The sequence below is a fragment of the Haliotis rufescens genome, unplaced genomic scaffold (genome assembly GCF_023055435.1).
Source record: "Haliotis rufescens isolate VD_foot unplaced genomic scaffold, xgHalRufe1.0.p SCAF_17, whole genome shotgun sequence".
Taxonomy (NCBI): domain Eukaryota; kingdom Metazoa; phylum Mollusca; class Gastropoda; order Lepetellida; family Haliotidae; genus Haliotis; species Haliotis rufescens.
In genome coordinates this window covers 26,028,282-26,048,015 of record NW_025963857.1, presented here as the reverse complement: position 1 = coordinate 26,048,015, position 19,734 = coordinate 26,028,282, and the positions used below count along the sequence as shown (strand labels likewise).

General features: G+C 41.2%; 1 protein-coding gene across 8 annotated transcripts in view; it reads left to right on the top strand.

Moving 5' to 3' along the window:
- LOC124138597 (xanthine dehydrogenase-like) overlaps positions 1-19,734 on the top strand; it is a 71,868-nt gene that overhangs the window by 10,993 nt on the left and 41,141 nt on the right. For 6 of the 8 annotated variants that reach the window (XR_007221753.1, XR_007221756.1, XR_007221755.1 and 3 more), the window contains exons 2-7: positions 13,043-13,132; positions 15,375-15,514; positions 16,709-16,878; positions 17,418-17,578; positions 18,085-18,161; positions 19,313-19,395. Coding sequence is in view for 4 of the 8 variants with exons in the window: in XM_048397812.1 (XP_048253769.1) it covers positions 13,080-13,132; positions 15,375-15,514; positions 16,709-16,878; positions 17,418-17,578; positions 18,085-18,161; positions 19,313-19,395 (684 nt within the window). In the remaining 4 variants the exon portion in view is untranslated. Of the gene's footprint in view, positions 1-11,654; positions 11,692-13,042; positions 13,133-15,374; positions 15,515-16,708; positions 16,879-17,417; positions 17,579-18,084; positions 18,162-19,312; positions 19,396-19,734 lie in introns of those variants that run through there. The other 2 variants (XM_046505328.2, XM_048397814.1) reach the window with 2 other exon arrangements.

Here is a 19,734-nt window from a genome sequence, read left to right as displayed (position 1 = left end):
TTACCCTGTGTCATAGTTGGCTCTGCATCTCAGTCGACCCTTATCCCAGTTTACCTGTATCCCAGTTTACCCTGTGTCATAGTTGGCTCTGCATCTCAGTCGACCCGTATCACAGTTTACCCTGTGTCATAGTTGGCTCTGCATCTCAGTCGACCCGTATCACAGTTTACCTGTATCACAGTTTACCCTGTGTCATAGTTGGCTCTGCATCCCAGTCAACCCTTATCACAGTTTACCCGTATCCCAGTTTACCCTGTGTCATAGTTGGCTCTGCATCCCAGTCAACCCGTATCACAGTTTACCCTGTGTCATAGTTGGCTCTGCATCCCAGTCAACCCGTATCACAGTTTACCCTGTGTCATAGTTGGCTCTGCATCTCAGTCAATCCGTATCCCAGTTTACCCTGTGTCATAGTTGGCTCTGCATCTCAGTCGACCCGTATCACAGTTTACCCTGCGTCATAGTTGGCTCTGCATCCCAGTCAACCCGTATCACAGTTTACCCGTATCCCAGTTTACCCCGTGTCATAGTTGGCTCTGCATCCCAGTCAACCCGTATCACAGTTTACCCTGTGTCATAGTTGGCTCTGCATCTCAGTCGACCCGTATCACAGTTTACCCTGCGTCATAGTTGGCTCTGCAACCCCGTCAACCCGTATCACAGTTTACCCGTATCACAGTTTACCCTGCGTCATAGTTGGCTCTGCATCCCAGTCGACCCGTATCACAGTTTTCCCTGCGTCATAGTTGGCTCTGCATCCCAGTCGACCCTTATCCCAGTTTACCCTGCGTCATAGTTGGCTCTGCATCCCAGTTTACCCGTATCCAAGTTTACCCTGTGTCATAGTTGGCTCTGCATCCCAGTCAACCCGTATCACAGTTTACCCGTATCCCAGTTTACCCTGTGTCATAGTTGGCTCTGCATCCCAGTCAACCCGTATCACAGTTTACCCGTATCCCAGTTTACCCTGTGTCATAGTTGGCTCTGCATCTCAGTCGACCCGTATCCCAGTTTACCCGTACCCTAGTTTACCCTGTGTCATAGTTGGCTCTGCATCTCAGTCGACCCGTATCCCAGTTTACCCTGTGACAATGTTGGCTCTGCATATCATTTAACCCGTATCACCGTTTACCATGTGTCAAAGTTCATCGCGGATTACATTAACCATTAGAGTTTACCCTAGTGTTTGACACACGTGCATCATAGTAAACCCCGCATACATTAGATCAAGCACGATTGTTAACACTGCATAAAGTTAACTCCCCATTATAGGTTATCCTTCGTCATGTTAATCCTGCATTGTAATTAAAGTCAACATTAGGCAATCAGAAAGAAGTAGACTGTTTATATTTTCGAGCCATACGGCACAGCGCGCAGGCTACGATCTGAAAAATATTTTGACAAAGTCATCGATTTAGAATTGAACGAAAGGAAATTCTGAAATGTCCTGTATATAATCGAAGCTGGACCAGACAATCCAGTGATCGACATTGTGAGTGCAACCTTTTTTTCTTTTATATCAATGTTTTCTGGTTTTCAAAACTTGTCATGAAATGTGAGCATCGATTCAGGCTGTCGCGGGACGAAGACACGCAATCATCCAAATCACCGAGCCTGACCATTCAAAGGATTTGGACAGACCCCATGGGTATTGCCCTATGTAAAAAGGCTAATTTCCTTCTCAAAACCGGTCGTGCTGGATAGAATATTTGCGTTGGGGTCTGGCGTTAACGGATTATAGATTACCATTCAACATCACTGCTCCACTGTCTCCAAAGGTACAATGTACATGTAACTGGACATGCCGAGCTGACGGGATCCGACGGGTAGCGAGGACAAGGTTGACCAGGCCCTATTCACGATACGAATGAACGAGCGTGATGCTTGACAAAAGTTGACTCGATAACAATGAGCCCGGTAGTGAGTGTTTCAATGAGGCCTTCATTGTCGGTTGTTACACTCAGCTTTGCTCCAGGGCATGTGCGACATCCACAAGATGGCTCAAACGGAGTTGAGGGGCATGGGGCATAATCTAGCTTTCAGTATTGTTGCGTAAGTGCGTTTGTGGTTGCTTGTAGTTGTCCGGATTATACTTCAAGCCCATGGATATCAACCTCAGACCCACTCTGGGCGAGCGGTGTGTGAGTGTGTGAGTGTGTGAGTGTGTGTGTGTGAGTGTGTGTGTGAGTGTGTGTGTGTGTGTGAGTGTGTGAGTGTGAGTGTGAGTGTGTGTGTGTGTGTGTGTGTGTGTGTGTGTGTGTGTGTGTGTGTGTGTGTGTGTGTGTGTGTGTGTGTGTGTGTTTTTATAGAAAACAGTTTTATTTGAATCAAGTTGGGGACAGGTGAAACCTGTACAGATATTTGCCACCCTGAACGAGCTGTACAATGTTTTTCATGATATTGCTAATATTATTACTTAATTCTTGTAAAGGTGATTTTGGCTATATGCAAGTCTTGGTCTAGAACCGAGAAATTAAGGTTTCGCCCTTTGTTTATTGTTTAACGCCGCACTGAGCAATATTCCAGCTATATGATGTCGGTCTGTACATAATCGAGTCTGGACCAGAAGATCCAGTTACTTTGTTAGCCTTGCTAGGGTCAGGACTGGTGCTTCTGGGAACCAACACCACACTCGCTATCAGTTTCTGCAAACCTGTAAAACGTTATTGTTGTCTTATTCTGCCTCTCCAAGTAAGGGAGCACGGGTGGCCAAGTCGACCAAGGCGTCGCAACTCGCTGTGCAGACTTGCGTCCCTTCGGAAAACCAGAAACAGGTAATTGTGGGTTCGAATCCCGGTTCGCCCCGATTATGTTTCTAGTTTTTTTAGGTCGGGGTTATAATTAAAACTCTCCCTACCTACGCAGAATCAATTTAACTCTTAGGTACTACACTAAACTCTACACTAAAATAAGCAAAGTGTCCTGAAATAGAAAAATCAACCTACCTCGGCGTTATCAGTCGATATCCGATGGTGAAACTGGTAAAACGTGGAACAGGTTTAAATAATCAACCAGCGACTGTGAACCCTCAGCGATTAGTGATACCTGACGATGCGAGATGAAGTGACGGTTTTTGTGGGCATCACCCGTACAATGTCAAGAGGATGGTGGGGGGTGGTCACGTTCGGTCAGTCAGCCAATGCCGTGTAGGGGTATTATCTTGGTGACCGTAGAGTGTATTGACACCCTCAAACGAAGAATCATGTCAGACAATATATCCTACCACCCTCGCTCTTCCCTCAATCGATTATATTTACCAGTCCATAGCAAAAGACGGCTATGGATCGAAAGATCAGACCGATGACTTCATTGGTTGTGTGTTGACGTACCCCGAAAATTTGGATCTGTGTGTGTGTGTGTGTGTGTGTGTGTGTGTGTGTGTGTGTGTGTGTGTGTGTGTGTGTGTGTGTGTGTGTGTGTGTGTGTGTGTGTGTGTGTGTGTGTGTGTGTGTGTTGGGAGGGGGGGGGGGGGGGAGGAGGGGGGAGGGCGGTGAGATGGTGTCAGAATTGTTCGGTGCGGTGCGGTGCGCTGACTTAGTTGATAGCGTGTTATCGTTCCCCGACATGGAGCGTTGTTCACAATATCGATCACTGGATTATCTGGTCCCGACCGCCGTCATTTCGCTGGATTTCTGCTGTCAAACAAAAAGCGTAGCGTTCAACAAACCAATGAATTAAATTGAATTGAGACCGCAGTTTGCGAAGAGTTAGCTTTATCATGGCCTCAACGTGCAGCCATAGTGTCACAAGTCAACCAATCCGCGCCCTTCAGTAAAGGAAATATTTATGTTTACCATATAATGGGTAAGTTTCTCGGCAGGATAAATATGCAAATATATAAGGTCAGGTAGGTACTACTTTCAGTGTTTACAATCAAACATGGCGTCTATCGGCTATCGAGTCGGAATTGACCATCGGGGATCTGGACAAATTACTGAGATAATTCTTATCACTATCACTATCTAAATAATAGTCTAAAATAAATTGGTATTTAAAAGGGGCGGAGGTGAGGCCTTTCACAAGTGGAGGTAATTTTAGAGATATAAATTGTGAAGACATTTAGCGAGGACGGTCGGGATGTCATTATCAGTTTGCATACCTGTGCTTGTAAACATCTGCGGCCTGTGGGTCTTTTTCCGATTTTGAAATAGCTGGATTTGGCCGAAATATGTGCCTAATTTTACCTTGTTTCATTTTGTCGCTGTGTGGGATATTTGACTGCATCTCGCAATCACACTGACAAAACTTTATAACATGACGTGACGTTTCAGGGACTAGGGTAGCTTCCATTAGATAATGACAATTACTCTAGCGGGGAAACCGATGGATTATCGCGAAAAGCGATCCCTGACCAAACTGGAACATTATCAGTAGGGAATGGTCTTTTTTCCTATATGGTCGTGACTATTATTGTCCTCGCCATTTGTAACCGCATCCCTAGTCTAGTGGTAGAGCGTCTGGGTTTCGATCCCCGGCCGCGTCATACAAAAAGACGTTAAAAGACGGTACTTGTTGTTACCCTGTCTGGCGCTCGGCATTAAGGGGCTAAAACGAGGACTGGTCGGCGCGGAGTCAGTATACTGTTTCTGAGTGGGGTATTCATGTTAAACTGCGGCATGGTATCTCAGTGTGCTAGCACCATCAGTCCGGACTAGTAGAAGCACACACACGCACACGCACACGCACACACACACACACACACACACACACACACACACACACACGTCGCTATATAAGTGCAATAATCTTGGACACGACGTTAAACCCAATTTCATCTCACCTCACCTCGCCACTTGAAATAGAATCACGAAATATCGCGATTTTTAAATTATCGAAGATAGCTGCATGTGTTTTTATACCTATAAAGTGAAAACAAGCCATTCCGGCGATTACGAATATCATTTAATGTTATGACAAAAATTGCAAAGTGAGCTTTTCAAGAAATATAATCCATTTTGTTAGCGATTTTCACATCATCATTAAGTTTTAATTACGTGCTTACAACCCGGTTGATGATCGACAGCCAGACTAGTGCGAGCTTGCAAAATACCATGTTTATTTCTTATACAGGATATTTACTATCCTGACACACTCTCGCGTGATAACGCCTATGGATACATGCATATAACATAACATGAATGTGCTGTTTCTGATTTGTGACAGTATATAACAAACCTCAATATAGAATACTAAACGAGCTCCCGTGTAATACCAATTTTATGAAACGAGTGAATAGTTCTGGTATCTGACGAGCGAAAGCGAGTCAGATACCACAACTATTCACGAGTTTCATAAAATTGGTTTTACACGGGAGCGAGTTTAGTATTTTATTTATTACTTGCAATTTATAACTTTTTTTTAATTATACTGTTGAGTATGAATAGGCTGACACCTACATGATCCACGACATAGTCCAATTGAGTTTAGCAGAATAATACTTCAAACACGTCAAAAGTTGAAACGTATGAATTTCATACCATACAACGGGTCTACCTTTAGAATTCACAAAATTATCGTAGGGCTAAGACTTTCGCATCTCACATACTTTAACTTAGACCTAACGACTGTCGTTGGGCTAAAATACGATCGCCTTGTGGAACGGGCCTTGCACCTCAAAGTTTTCAATAACGTCACAATACCCGATGACGTAATTTGTGGAATTTTGATGCAAGATCCTTCGGCGAAATAATGCCATGTGGCGTCAGCCCAGCAACAAGGTTGCTGGGGTCATCGAGTGTGCATAAGCTCCTCTCAGTGATCTATCAACTCCACACGCAATGTCGTTGAATAAGCCAAGGGATGTTGAGAGCTTTCAATATTTGTTCGTGAAACGTGTTCCGAGAGTACATAAGCACGCGTTTTGGTATTACACAATGTGTAATAAAGCTGTATGTTTATTAAACGGGTGATCTCTTCACGGGCAAGTAATAAATATAGAATACTAAACGAGCTCCCGTGTAATACCAATTTTATGAAACGTGTGAATAGTTGTGGTATCCGACGAGCGAAAGCGAGTCAGATACCACAACTATTCACGAGTTTCATAAAATTGGCTTACACGGGAGCGAGTTTAGTATTTTATTTATTACTGGCCATTTATAACGTGTTTAGAATTATACTGTTGAGTGTGAATAGGCTGACACCTACACGATCCACGGCATAATCTAATTGAGTTCACACAGTAATACTTCAAACACGTCAAAAGTTGAAACGTATGAATTTAATACCATACAACGGTCCACCTTTAGAATTCAGGCGTCCGTTCCACAAAATTAGCGTATCGTTAAGGTTATCGCAACTCACATACTTTAACTTAGACCAACGACTGTCGTTGCGTTACCGTACGATCGCCTTGTGGAACGGGGCCTTGAACCTCAAAGTTGACAACACGTCACAATACCCGATGACGTAATTTGTGGAATTTTGTTGCAAGATCCTTCGGCGAAACAATGCCATGTGACGTCAGACTAGCGACAAGGTTGCTAGGGTCATTGAGTGTGCATAAGCTCCTCTCAGTGATCTATCATCTCCACACGCAATGTCGTTGAATAAGCCAAGGGATGTTGAGAGCTTTTAATATTTGTTCGTGAAACGTGTTCCGAGAGTACATAAGCACGCGTTTTGGTATTACACAATGTGTAATACAGCTGTATGTTTATTAAACGGGTGATCTCTTCACGGGCAAGTAATAAATATCTCTCTGTGGTCGCCGCCATATGGGATTCTACTTTTGATTGATTTTTTTCTCATAAAGTGTACTTTATATATGATCCTTTTTTCAAAAGTTCTGCAAGCAAGTCTGATCAAGCATGGGTCACTGAAGACCAATTCTACCCGGGTGTTCACGGGGAAGTAAATATGCGTAAGAGTGCAATTTGATTGGCTGATACGCGAACCATGACCTTTCTGGTACTTCTTTTCCTTCCTTCATATTGGTATCATCACTATTTGATAGTGATTCATAAACATATGCTCATGATATAGTCATGAATCGTTCAATCGACTATTTTAGTAGAGCCTTTTTATGAATATGGAAAGTGTTTTGTCGCTTGTAATTTCCTAGGTTTAGTTAAGAAAAACAAGAATGAAGATTTATCCATTAAAACAAATTGTGTACATAGTGCATTTGTATTAATTTACACAACAAAATCATAAATTACATGGACGTTTTAAGTTGATATGAAGAAACTGGGCCAGCGGGAAATGACAAAGGGAATTAATGAGGACTTCGAAATTCATGTGTAAAAAATGAAAAACCGACGAATTCTTACCTACTTACTGTACTTTGTGGTTTTAGGTAGATGATCAAACCACACTGACCCAATACCGCTCGTTTCTTTACCCTTGACAACCTTAACTATCTGTAAATTGACGTGAAGGTTAGCACAACGATGCATTCGTGACCAACTCGTGTTATTCCTGGACAAGCCGAACAGCGTCTCGTGCCCCTCTCCATTCGTGACGAACTCGTGTTATTCCGGGAAAAGCCGAATAGCGACTCGTGCCCTACTCGTGGTCATTTTTTGCGACCGGGTTCCGTCTTAGCGCAAAAGGGCATACCTAAAACAATTGTCATCTCGTTGCGTAATGGTTCACATATATTTCCCATATATTATATATATTTCAGATGCAATTTAAAGCACATCGGGGCATGCGGAATTATACAGTATGATTGAACACATTTAACTGTGCCTCAGGTATATTTTTAGATGCAAAGGGATTCTTTGACGAAGAACTTTAAATCATACGCGCATTCTTATTGGTTTTTCGTATTTTCGCAAATAACATTCATCGATGGGGGACGAGTCTTCTTGCAGGTTCGGAAAGGGCCCGGGTGAGTGGTGACGAATGGACAATGATGATGATGATGATGAAACTATGTCTATCATCATTATGCACGAAATGCAATCAGATGACCTAGGTTGACCTACCCAACTCAACAGTTTGAATCTCACACATAAACTATTATACTGAAAAACTGTTCTTGTCAAATATCGCCACTGGGTGAATTACTGCGATGAAATCCGTCATGTGATAAAGATTAATACCATCGATAATCCTCCTCGATAATGACGTTTCCATAACTTGTGAATACTAACATGTCTGTTAGCTCTTTGTTATCATATTTCAAAGTCGTCTCTATGAACACACAGTGCTGACGTGAGCCAGATCCTTCAAGACCACACAGTGCAATAGCACAGAGAAATCAAACTATGTCAGTCGTATCATGCTTATAGCGCTCTTAAAACGGTTCCCTCATCGAAGTTTACAATTTTGTTTAGTTTCCCAAATAAATAAGCGGTCTTCAAAAAGGAAACGCACAGGTAGTATGTAGTTCATTGAACCCGACTTCACAAAAAATCCGGTATATAAATTGAATCAAGTTATTGGGACTTTTTGGTGGCCTGATATTCAACAAACGGTGCGTCAAAACGCTGCTATTGTCGATTTGTAACGTCTTAAACGGCATTGTTTTCACACTTGTTCAAAAAGGTAATGAAGGAAAACAGTAAAGCAAAATACACGTGCAAGTTATGGCTATAAAAAAGCAAGCATAAGTCAATAATTTGCCATTCAATTGTCAACATTTTTCAAGTTTGAAAATGCCGAGATTCAGCGCTGCCGATCGGAACATCGCCATAGGACGTATCCAACGAGGGTAATCGCAGTCTTCTGTTGCACGCCACTTCAAGGTCCACAACAGCACCATTTGCCGCCCTTGGGACCGCTACACACAGTTCAATTCCACTGCAGACCGCCCGACAACCGGCCGACCAAGAGTTACCACCCCCGCACAGGATCGCTACATTAGACTGCTCCACCTACGTCATCGCAGTGCCACAGCTACGGAGACTGCAGGACGCATACCTGGTTTAAGGTTGATATCGGACCAGATTGTCAGGAACCATCTTCGCGAAGCTGGAAGACCCAGAAGACCAGTTATCGTCCCTGTTTTGCAACAGATCCATCGACAGCGACGCTTGTGTTGGTACCATACCTTTGGAATTGAGAAACTGGAGACGATTGTGGTTTAGCGATGAATCACGATTTCTTCTTCACCGGCGAGAATGAAGACAACAGGTTTATCGTCGTCGAAATGAGCGTTTTGCCCAACATTGTGAACGTGAATTCGACAATTTCGGTGGCGGCAGTGTCATGGTGTGGGGGGCCATATCCTACGCCACGAGAGCTGACTTGGTTGTGGTTCAGGGAAATGTGACAGCAAATCGCTTCATGAATCAAATTCTTCAACCTCACCTTCTTCCAATCATTGACCGCCAGTGGGGTCTGTTTCAACAGGACAACGCTCCACCGCACACAGCTGGTGTCACGGTAGACTACCCTCATAATGCCAACATCAACACCATACCCTGATCTCCAGATCTCAACCCAATCGAACACCTCAGGGATGAGCTCGTTCGAAGTGTACGTCAAAGTCAGAACACGCCGCAGACACAGCTAGCCAACGCGTTACAAGCAGAATGACGTAGAATTCCGCAGGACAGAGTGAGTGTGTGAGTGAGTATGACTTTACGCCGCTTTTAGCAATATTCCAGCAATATCACGGCGGGGGACACCAGAAACGGGCTTCACCCGAAGGACAGAATTCGTGCACTTATCTACTCAGTGCCGAGAAGATGCTGAGCCGTGATTGCTGACCGGGGCGGTCATACGAGATACTGAGTTTAGCGCCACCTTGTGGAAGTATGTGACATGACTATGAACAGTATTCAATGCATTTGTACAACGACAACATGTGACTATCGAGCTCCAAAATTTCATATTTGTATCTATTAAATCTAATTAAATATATCGACTTTTTTAGGTGCAATAAATTTACTAAAATTCTACCTGTGCGTTTCTTTTTTTGAAGAGTGTAGTACCAGGGATATCACGGTATGCATGCGGGAAGTCATGTGGCTCTATGGTTATATTTTACATATTTAGTACAATACACACTTTTCTCTCATTATTAGGTCATGGTCAGAGCATAATTCATTAATTACCCTCGGTGGTTGTAAATAGGATACAGAATTCGTTCCCATTTCGTTTCAAGCAAAGTCCCTAAAACAATAGTTCTTCCATGTCCCTCGATAAAGCTGGGGAAAGGTTTCAAATATTCCACTCGGGACATACTGGAAACTTGATATAAATAGGGAAGTTTCACATCTTCATCCTTCAGTTCTTATTGAGTGGGTGAGGGATGTCGTGTTAGTCAGACTTAAGCTATCTACATAACGTTGACTTCATTCATTAGTACATGTATATAAGCCTTTTGCAGTTTGTCACGAAAAATAAACTATACAAAAAATTGAAGAATTACTTAAATCAGCAATCGTGCATCACACAAACCAGTGGCAGACAGCGTGAGCTACAATGTGACACTATTCAGTGTCCGCAGGAAATGAAGTGGATGACCAACATGTACTTGGCATATCATTATATTTAAAGACCATGTTTACGTGTAGTCCTGCTATACAGGTACATGGTGAATTCCTACAGGGCAGTTCTTCAAATGCCGCATTCCATCTCTGGACACCTGGACAATGGATAGTTAGAGATTAAATAGTTTGTTTACAGAAGCAAACTTACACAGCCCCATTAACTTGACCAGGCTATGTCAACATTGACTACTGTCCATATGGCGCCAAATGAGAACGATGAATTGCAAAATAATATAATCAAGTTTCTGGCCCGTTTGGGGGAACTTGATTATACCTTAATAAGAAGAGGAGGAACGATTACAATCAAGCAGTTTACTGTCACTTGTGTTGTTTACAACACAGAATACAATAGATGCAACAGCAATACATATAGAATTATAATAATGATAATGCATGAAACATATAGAATAATGATCGAACGATTAAAAATGTAAATAATTGAGGGAGAAAGCTGGAAAGGGGGATAGAGCTAACCACACTTTCATTTCTAGAGGACCCGTGAAGATTCCGGGCCAGATAGGTCTTCAGCAACCCATGCTTGCCGTAAAAGGCGACTAACGGGATCGAGTGGTCAGCCTCGCCGACTCGGTTGGTGCATGTCATCGATCCCAATTGCGTGTATCGATGCTCATGATATTGATCACTGGATTGTCTGATCCAGACTCGATTATTTACAGACTGCCGTCATATAGCTGGAATATTGCTGAGTGCGGCGTTAAACAACAAACGAAACCAAAAACGATATAAGTGAACATATATGACATCGACAGTTTTTTCAACACATTTATTGTAATCTTTTATTAATTTTATTGGCAAATATTTCACACTAGCTGCTATTGTGGTGACACTGGTGCTGGATTACTAGTAGTCTTGGGCCTGGTTTTAATTGATTAGATTAAATCGGAAGAATTGAAAAAAATCTTTATTTCTGTATAAATAACCACCAAAGACATAAATAGATTTTAATTGTCCCCCCCCCCCCCCCCCCCCCCCCCCTTTCAAATAAGCTGCATCCGCCCATGCAGAGTATGTATGTATGACACAACACATAATGAATATATCTTATTCCTGTTTACATTTCCCAGAAAAACAACGGCATTAAACCTTTCTCACTTGCTCGGGTAATTTTCTCACTCGCTCGGGTAAATATTCGTCAAATAAACAATATGGCTTTAAACAAGCAAAGGGAAGCAACTCGGCCGATATAGGTCAGGAAAGCGAAGCAAACTGATCGAGTCGCTTCACAGTGAGTGGAAGATTTTTTGTATTTATTCATATATGACACGTCACGGAATCACTAAGCACAGATCAAACAATCGCTATTTAGTTTTAATTCGATGATAGACGTGTCTGGTCTTAAAAGGTTCTAATTTAAAACAGTTTTATCTGCTGATTGTAGTGCAATGGTAACCTCGTCATAGTCAGGTGATGTCTCCAAATGCGCCTCCAAACACTGCTCTACACACGCGGTCTAATAATCTAAGATCATGTATATGTGGCTGGAATAACAGTAAGGCGATTCTGCTTGACATCAGCTGGCATTGGCAGATCATTAGAAAGAGGAGGCCAGTGCACAGAATAAACGAGATTGCTCGCAAAGAGGGGTAACTCTAATTTGTTTACATCCAGATTCACACTGTATACAGCTTTATTTAGATGGCGATATGTGGGCTAATGTTGCAAACACATTCAGGTCTTCATGGGAATACATATCTCAAATTACTGCCGAGTCATCAGTAAATGACACAGCTTGCGATCTGATCGGCAGCTTGCTGTGCAGTGACGAACGGGGTCAGACTAAAACGGCACGGCGTAAAAAAAAGTAGTAAAACTGGTTTGAGAACCGGTGTAGGTTGCTCAACTCAATCCCCGGCTGAAGTCACTTTGGTAGTCTGTCTTACAGACCCTGATTCAAATATATATCAAATATAGCCCATTCAAGTCTATAATGTTTGGCTGCATTAGGATAATGAAGAGAGTCTCTGGGCTCCCTTTTATTATATTTTCATTAAGATAATTGAACAACTGTTGTTGTTTTTTCTGTACGATATCTTCACTAGATGTTAGTCTATCACTTTTGTAACTTAGGCCTAGGCTAAGATCACCCTACAGTGTTTTGAGCATAGGCGAAGATCACTCCCCACGCCTTAGAGCACTCCACCTTTGTGGGCCCAAATCACTCCCCCTATACTATTACAGAGAGTGAGTATGGTTTTACGGCGCTTTAAGCAATATTCCAGCAATATCACGGCGGGGGACACCAGAAATAGGCTTCACACATTGTACCCATGTCGGGATTGGACCCCGGGTCTTCGGCGTGAGGACCGAACGCTTTAACCAGCGCCCCCTATACTATTACAAATGTCCATGGTTGATTGTATTAACCGGTGTTTTAACTATTTCATTAAAATATTATATAACTTGAGTAGCCTTAGGCGTATTTTGCTGTGCTATCATGCTATGTATGAAATACCTTTATTTCTGAGAGCCGCCCTGTACATTGTCAGGACTTTGATGATCCGTTTCACTATATATTTATTTCTCCACTCTTTTACAACGTGACAAAAAAAAACGAATCGTCTTCTGATATCTTTCAGTAATCAGTCGGCGTTATCGGCGGTTTACGACACTGTCATGTCGACGAAGGCGCTGGGGAACTTTGTACAGTGTCCTGTCTGTAGGACCAGGTAGGACAATTTGACGTACCTGTGATAACGTTCAAAGCGGCAGCATAACTCATCCATTTCTTCGGTTCGCCCTGATTATGTTTCTAGGTTTGTCAGCTCCATACCTGAGTTCGTGGGTTTCACCAAAATGGTAAATGTCCGAGTTCTGCATCACCTCGGGCTTTTTCCCCATATCAACCTGACACGCCGTGATATAACTTGACAAAATACTGTAACAGTTCGTAAAACCCCAAATCAACCACTCACTCGTTCCTTCCTTAATGTTGTTTTTCATTAATGTTGTTGTCAAGTTAATGTTGTTATCCAGTTAGTGTTGTTATTCAGTTCATGTTATTAAGTTAATGTTGCTATTCCGTTCATGATGTTATTCAGTTGGTGTTGTTATCGAGTTAGTGTTGTTATTCAGTTAATGCTGTTATCCAGTTAGTGTTATTCTGTTTGTGATGTTATCTGGTTAGTGTTGTTATTAAGTTAGTGTTATTTAGCTAATGTTGTTATCCAGTTTGGGTAGATATTCAGTTGGTGTTACAAAGTTAATTAAGTTATCAGGTTAGTGCTGTTATTTAGCTGGTGCTGTTATTCAGTTTGTGTTGTTATTTGGTTTGTGCTGTTATTTAGTGTTGTTATTAAGCTAGTGTTGTTATCCAGTGAAAAGTGTTATTCGGTTAGTGTTGATATTGAGTTAGTGTTATTTATCTAATTTTGTTATCCTGTTTGTGTTGATATCCAGTTGGTGTTGTTACTCAGTTAGTGTTTTTACTATGTTTATTGTGTTATCCAGTTATTGTTGATATTAAGCTAGTGTTGATATCCAGTGAATGTTGTTATTCGGTTAATGTTGATATTTAGTTAGTGTAATTTAGCTAATTTTGTTATCAAGTTAGGGTTGTTATCCAGTTAGTGTTATCCAGTTAGGCTTGTTTTTTCAGTTTGAGTTGTTATCTAGTGTTGTTATCCAGTTAGTGTTGTTACTCAGTTAGTGTTGTTACAAAGTTAATGGTGTTATCCAGTTAGCTGATGCTGTTATCCAGTTAGTGTTGTTGTTTGGTTTGTGCTGTTATTTAGTGTTGTTATCAAGTTAGTGTTGTTATTCAGCTAATGTTGTTATTACTTAATATTGTTATCCAGTTATTGTTGGTATTAAGCTAGTATTATTATCCAGTGAATAGTGTTATTCGGTTAGTGTTGATATTTAGTTAGTGTTATTTAGCTAACTTGGTTATCCTGTTTGGGTAGTTATCCAGTTTGTGCTGTTATTTAGTGTTGATATCCAGTTGGTGTTGTTACTCAGTGTTGTTCCAATGTTACTTGTGTTATCTAGTTAGTGCTGTTATTTAGCTGATGTTGTTAACCAGTTTAGTGTTGTTATTCGGCTAATGTTGTTCTTACTTAATATTGTTATCCAGTTATTGTTTTTATTAAACTAGTGTTGTTATCCAGTGAATAGTGTTATTTGGTTAGTGTTTATATTTCGTTAGTGTTATTTGGCTGATATTGTTATCCAGTTAGGGTTGTTATTCAGTTAATGTTGTTATTTAGTGTTGTTATCCAGTTAGTGTTGTTATTCGGCTAATGTTGTTCTTACTTAATATTGTTATCCAGTTATTGTTTTTATTAAACTAGTGTTGTTATCCAGTGAATAGTGTTATTTGGTTAGTGTTTATATTTCGTTAGTGTTATTTGGCTGATATTGTTATCCAGTTAGGGTTGTTATTCAGTTAATGTTGTTATTTAGTGTTGTTATCCAGTTGGTGTTGTTACCGCTTTAATGTTGTTATTACTTTATTCTGTAATCCAGTTATTGTTGTTATTAAACTAGTGTTGTTATCCAGTGAATAGTGTTATTTGGTTAGTGTTTATATTTCGTTAGTGTTATTTGGCTGATATTGTTATCCAGTTAGGGTTGTTATTCAGTTAATGTTGTTATTTAGTGTTGTTATCCAGTTAGTGTTGTTACCGCTTTAATGTTGTTATTACTTTATTCTGTTATCCAGTTATTGTTGTTATTAAGCTAGTGTTGTTATCCAGTGAATATTATTCGGTTGGTGTTGTTATTGATTTAGTTTTTTTAGCTATTGTTGTTATCCAGTTAGTGTTGTTATTTAGTTTATGTTGTCACTCGGTTAATCAGATACTGTCCACAATAGACAGTGCTACTGCAAATATGTAATAACACTCTATCCCTTTATAATTGGGCATTATACATGTCAATTGTCTATCTTTGAAGAATACAATGTTGCAGTCACATCCCCACGAAAGGGATACTTCAAAATGGCGTCTATGCTTCTACCTGTGAAAACTGTGGCCACTTCTTCAAGTTCAAGGCCACAGGTCCTCTCAAGTCCTCGGTTACATTCACCATCAATGCAACTTCGTACACAGGTACATTTGAGGGAATTGGTATACTAGTACTTGTCAATAAATTGTAAGTGGTGTAGCAGCAGATAAGTTGCCGTCTCATGTAGATGCTTCAACCCAAACATGTTCTACAATACGGTCCTTCATAACCTCGTTGTGATTGCGGGTTAGAACATATGCTTGTCGTAGGAGGCGACTAAGTGTATCGGGTGGTCAGACTCAATGACTTGGTTGATTGCGAGTCTTCATACCCAGATGCTTGGGACGGTGTTCATGATATAAGTTACATGTGTATGGTCGGGAATATTCACAGCCTGCCGTCATAGAACTAGAATATTGTAGAATATTGGAATATTAGTGGCGCTAAACAACAAAGAAACAATATATGTGACCCACAAGAAGAAAAGGGACATCATGGGTGCTACGATACAATTGTGGTATGACGTCATAAAGACGTTTGACGTCATCTTACGTCAGTGAAGATCGATATGTGTGATGTCATGTATCACTGTAATAAATCTGAAGTGAAGCTTGTGAATTGTATTTTTGTGTTCCAAACATGCTGTAGTTTTAAAATATAATGAAAAGTCAAAATGTGATTTTTCACCATTAGGCCCCTTATCTCATGCTTGGTCACATATTTCTTTTAGTATTGAAACATTGGCAGCATGTATGGGTAGCTGGTTGTCTGTGAGATACACATTGTTTACCTGTAAATTGCTGACCGATACTTTAACTCACCAATAAGGCGACTATGCTTGCCGTTAGAGGCGACTAACGGGATCGGGTGGTAGGGCTCGCTGACTTGGTTGATGCATGTCATCGTATCCCAGTTGCGTGGATAGATGCTCAAGAAGCCAATCACTGGATTGTCTGATCCAGACTCGATTATTTACAGCCCGGCGTCATATAGCTGGAATATTGCTGAGTGCAGCGTTAAACAACAAACAAACAACGAAACGGGTAAATAGCAGCATGTATGAGTAGCTGGTTGTCTGCCAGATACACATTATTACACATTAGAATTTTCAAATTGCATACCGGTACATTAACTCACCAATTAAATGTACATGTCGTTTCAGCACTCGTTTGAAAAAAAATAAACATCTCTTTCCTAGCTTTTCTGTCGTTTCTGTGATCACTTCTGAAATTGCTGGCCTTTTGCTAAAAGCGGCTAAAATCCGACTCACTCATTCACTTAATTTGTTTCTTACTCAGTTGGCAACCAGTATGCTGCAGCTCTGTCCCTGAATGAGTTCATGAGGTCCCAGGGCGTGTCCTATGGCACCAAGGTGATGTGTATGGAGGGAGGGTGTGGCGTGTGCCTCGTCACTACCACACTGTATGATCCCATCACAAAGTCCGTGCAGACCTACACAGTCAACTCGGTAATATAAGAGCCTGGCAGTAAACTATCTATTTTTGGTTCGATTCTGATTGTATCATTTACAACTTGGTGGGGACTCGGGGTTAGTGTTGGTCCACAGCAACCTCTGCTGGTTGTAAGAGGCGACTAGAAGGATAAGGCGTGTCATCGTATCCCAATGGCCTGGATCGATTTTACAGGCAGCCGTCATATAGGTGGGTTATTACTGAGTGCGGCGTCGATCAACAAAGTAACAAGCAAATGCAACATTCGCTTCCACGGTACATATACTAGTACTGAGCACAAGTCAGCGATCATGAATATTTTTTTGATATTTTTTTTGTAATTAAGACTAAGCGCAAAACTTCATAAAAATACCCCCCAAATATTCATCATCTCGAATTTTGATGTTCAGTATAGTACGATCAGAAATAAGGTTACTCAAGATAAGAAGAACTACAGATACCTATGATGTATGGTAACAATATTGCTGTTACGTGCAGCTATTGGATCAGAGAGACAGTAAGACTGTTTTAATTTTCTACGTTCTGGTTTTAACAGTGCCTCGTTCCTCTCTACACGTGTGACGGCATGCAAGTGACAACCGTCGAGGGTCTGGGCAACCCCAGGGACGGCCTACACCCGATACAAGACCGTCTGGCACAGTACAATGGCTCTCAGTGTGGCTTCTGTAGCCCCGCCCAGGTTATGAACATGTATGGGTAAGGTCTTCAACAAATGGATTATTTGTGTTGTGTTTGTTTGTTGTTTAACGCCGCACTCAACAATATTCGAGCTATATGACGGCGGGCTGTAAATAATCGAGTCTGGACCAGACAATCCAGTGGTTGACATCACGAGCATCGATCCACGCGATTGGGATACGATGACATGCTTCAACCACGTCAGCGAGCCTGACCACCCGATCAGTTTAATCATCTCTTACGCCAAGCATAGTCGCGTTTTACACCAAGCATTGGTTCATGAAGACCTATTTTGACACGGATCGTCACGGATCAGATATATAATGAAGGTAATGACTATGTATGGTACGATCACCCGGATGTACCTTAAAGGCATCGACTAAATTCATTTGCCCACGATCAAGTACGTATATAAAAAGGTTTGTTTATGAAAGCTGGAATCCATCAAAGAAGTCCAATGTTTGTCTGTTTATCTTAAGGAACTGTTCATGTCATCAGACAAAAGATAAATAAATGTGTTCCAGGCTGCTCAAGAAAACACCGAACCCGACCATGCAACAAGTGGAAAATGCCTTTGATGTCTCCATCTGCAGATGTACAGGTCTGTGTGTCCATTTTGTGAAATATTTTAATTAATTTAAAACACTGAATCTTTCAAACATGGGGACTTTGCTTGGTCAACAATTCTCAGTATGACATAAGTCTGGAATATCAGACCCAGACAGTGATACAATTTACAGACGGAAACAGCAGGTGACGCAATACAGCTTTTCCAATCGTTTTGTTTAGCGTGTGTCATATATTGTTGCGTTAGCGTGTCATACACAAATGTAGCTTCTCCACTTTATCAAGGACAGCTTGTAGTACCTATTGTAGAAACATTAGAGAGCCCCTGCTATATATGTGACAGCAATTTTGGGAGGTAGTGGATGTTCTTTCCATGTTTTAACTACGGCATACCTTGCTATAAAATGAAATATATGTACTGGGCTCGCCATTTCGACGTCAAGTACAGTAACACAAGTCTTTCGACTCTAACTTACACTTTCAAAATGTCGTCATGTCTCTGTACGTATCAACTGCTTGGCAACCGAAAGTATACAGCCATGTTTGATTGTGGCTAAACATTGGGCAACTAAGAAATGGTTATTTCATTGTGATGTATTTGGTATCGGTGTCATCGTTGTTTTGGATCTTACTTTTCCACGATTTCAGCCTAGTACTGTTTTAATAATGTTTGTAATGTTTTGGTCTCGGCCAGGATCAAGGGTGTTTAGTGACGAGTTTGTGAAGTGTAGTTAGTAACATTGTATTTGTAAATGTCTATGCATTCCAAACATTGCATGGATCTCCCGAATTGTACACTCGTAAAATGTAACGTAAAATGTGTAAAATGAGGAGAAGATCCGTGAAGATCCGGGGTAGAATAGGTCTTCGGCAATCCATGCATGCCGTAAAAGGCGACTATGCTTGTCGTAAGAGGCGACTTACGGGATCGGATGGTCATGATTGCTGACTTGGTTGGTGCATGTCATTATATCCAAATTGCGTTGATCGATGCTCATGATGTCAATCACTGGATGGTCTGGTCAAGACTCGATTATTTACAGATCGCCGTCACATAGCTAGAACATTGCTGAATGCGGCGTTAAACAAAAAAAAAAAGATGGACGTATATAACATGTGTTTTAACACATGTTTGGTAACATTTTGAACATTTGAATGTAACGTGTGCGCCTGTCTGTTCAACAGGCTATAGACCAATACTGGACGCCATGAAGTCATTCGCCTCTGATGCCGCACCTAACCTTATCGGCGGGACCATTGATATTGAAGTAATATCGCAGAATTAATATTTACTTCGGATGTTTTTTTTCTTCACGTCAATGCAACAAACCAATGATTCGATCAAGGGACAATGAAAGCAATGCACGATTTTAAACGTGTATCAGCCCAGTGCGCTTTTTGTGAAAAACAGTCTTTCTAATTACCGGCTTAGGTAGGATATATAGTTCCATCCTGTTAACAAACGCTTCCAGTATCAATACATGCATAAAAGAACAACAACGAACAACAGATAAACACGGGTTTCTTTTTTTAAGGTGGGTGAGGTGAAATGGGGTTTAACGTCGCGTCCGATTTTATTGCATTTACATAGCGACGTGCTTTCTTAA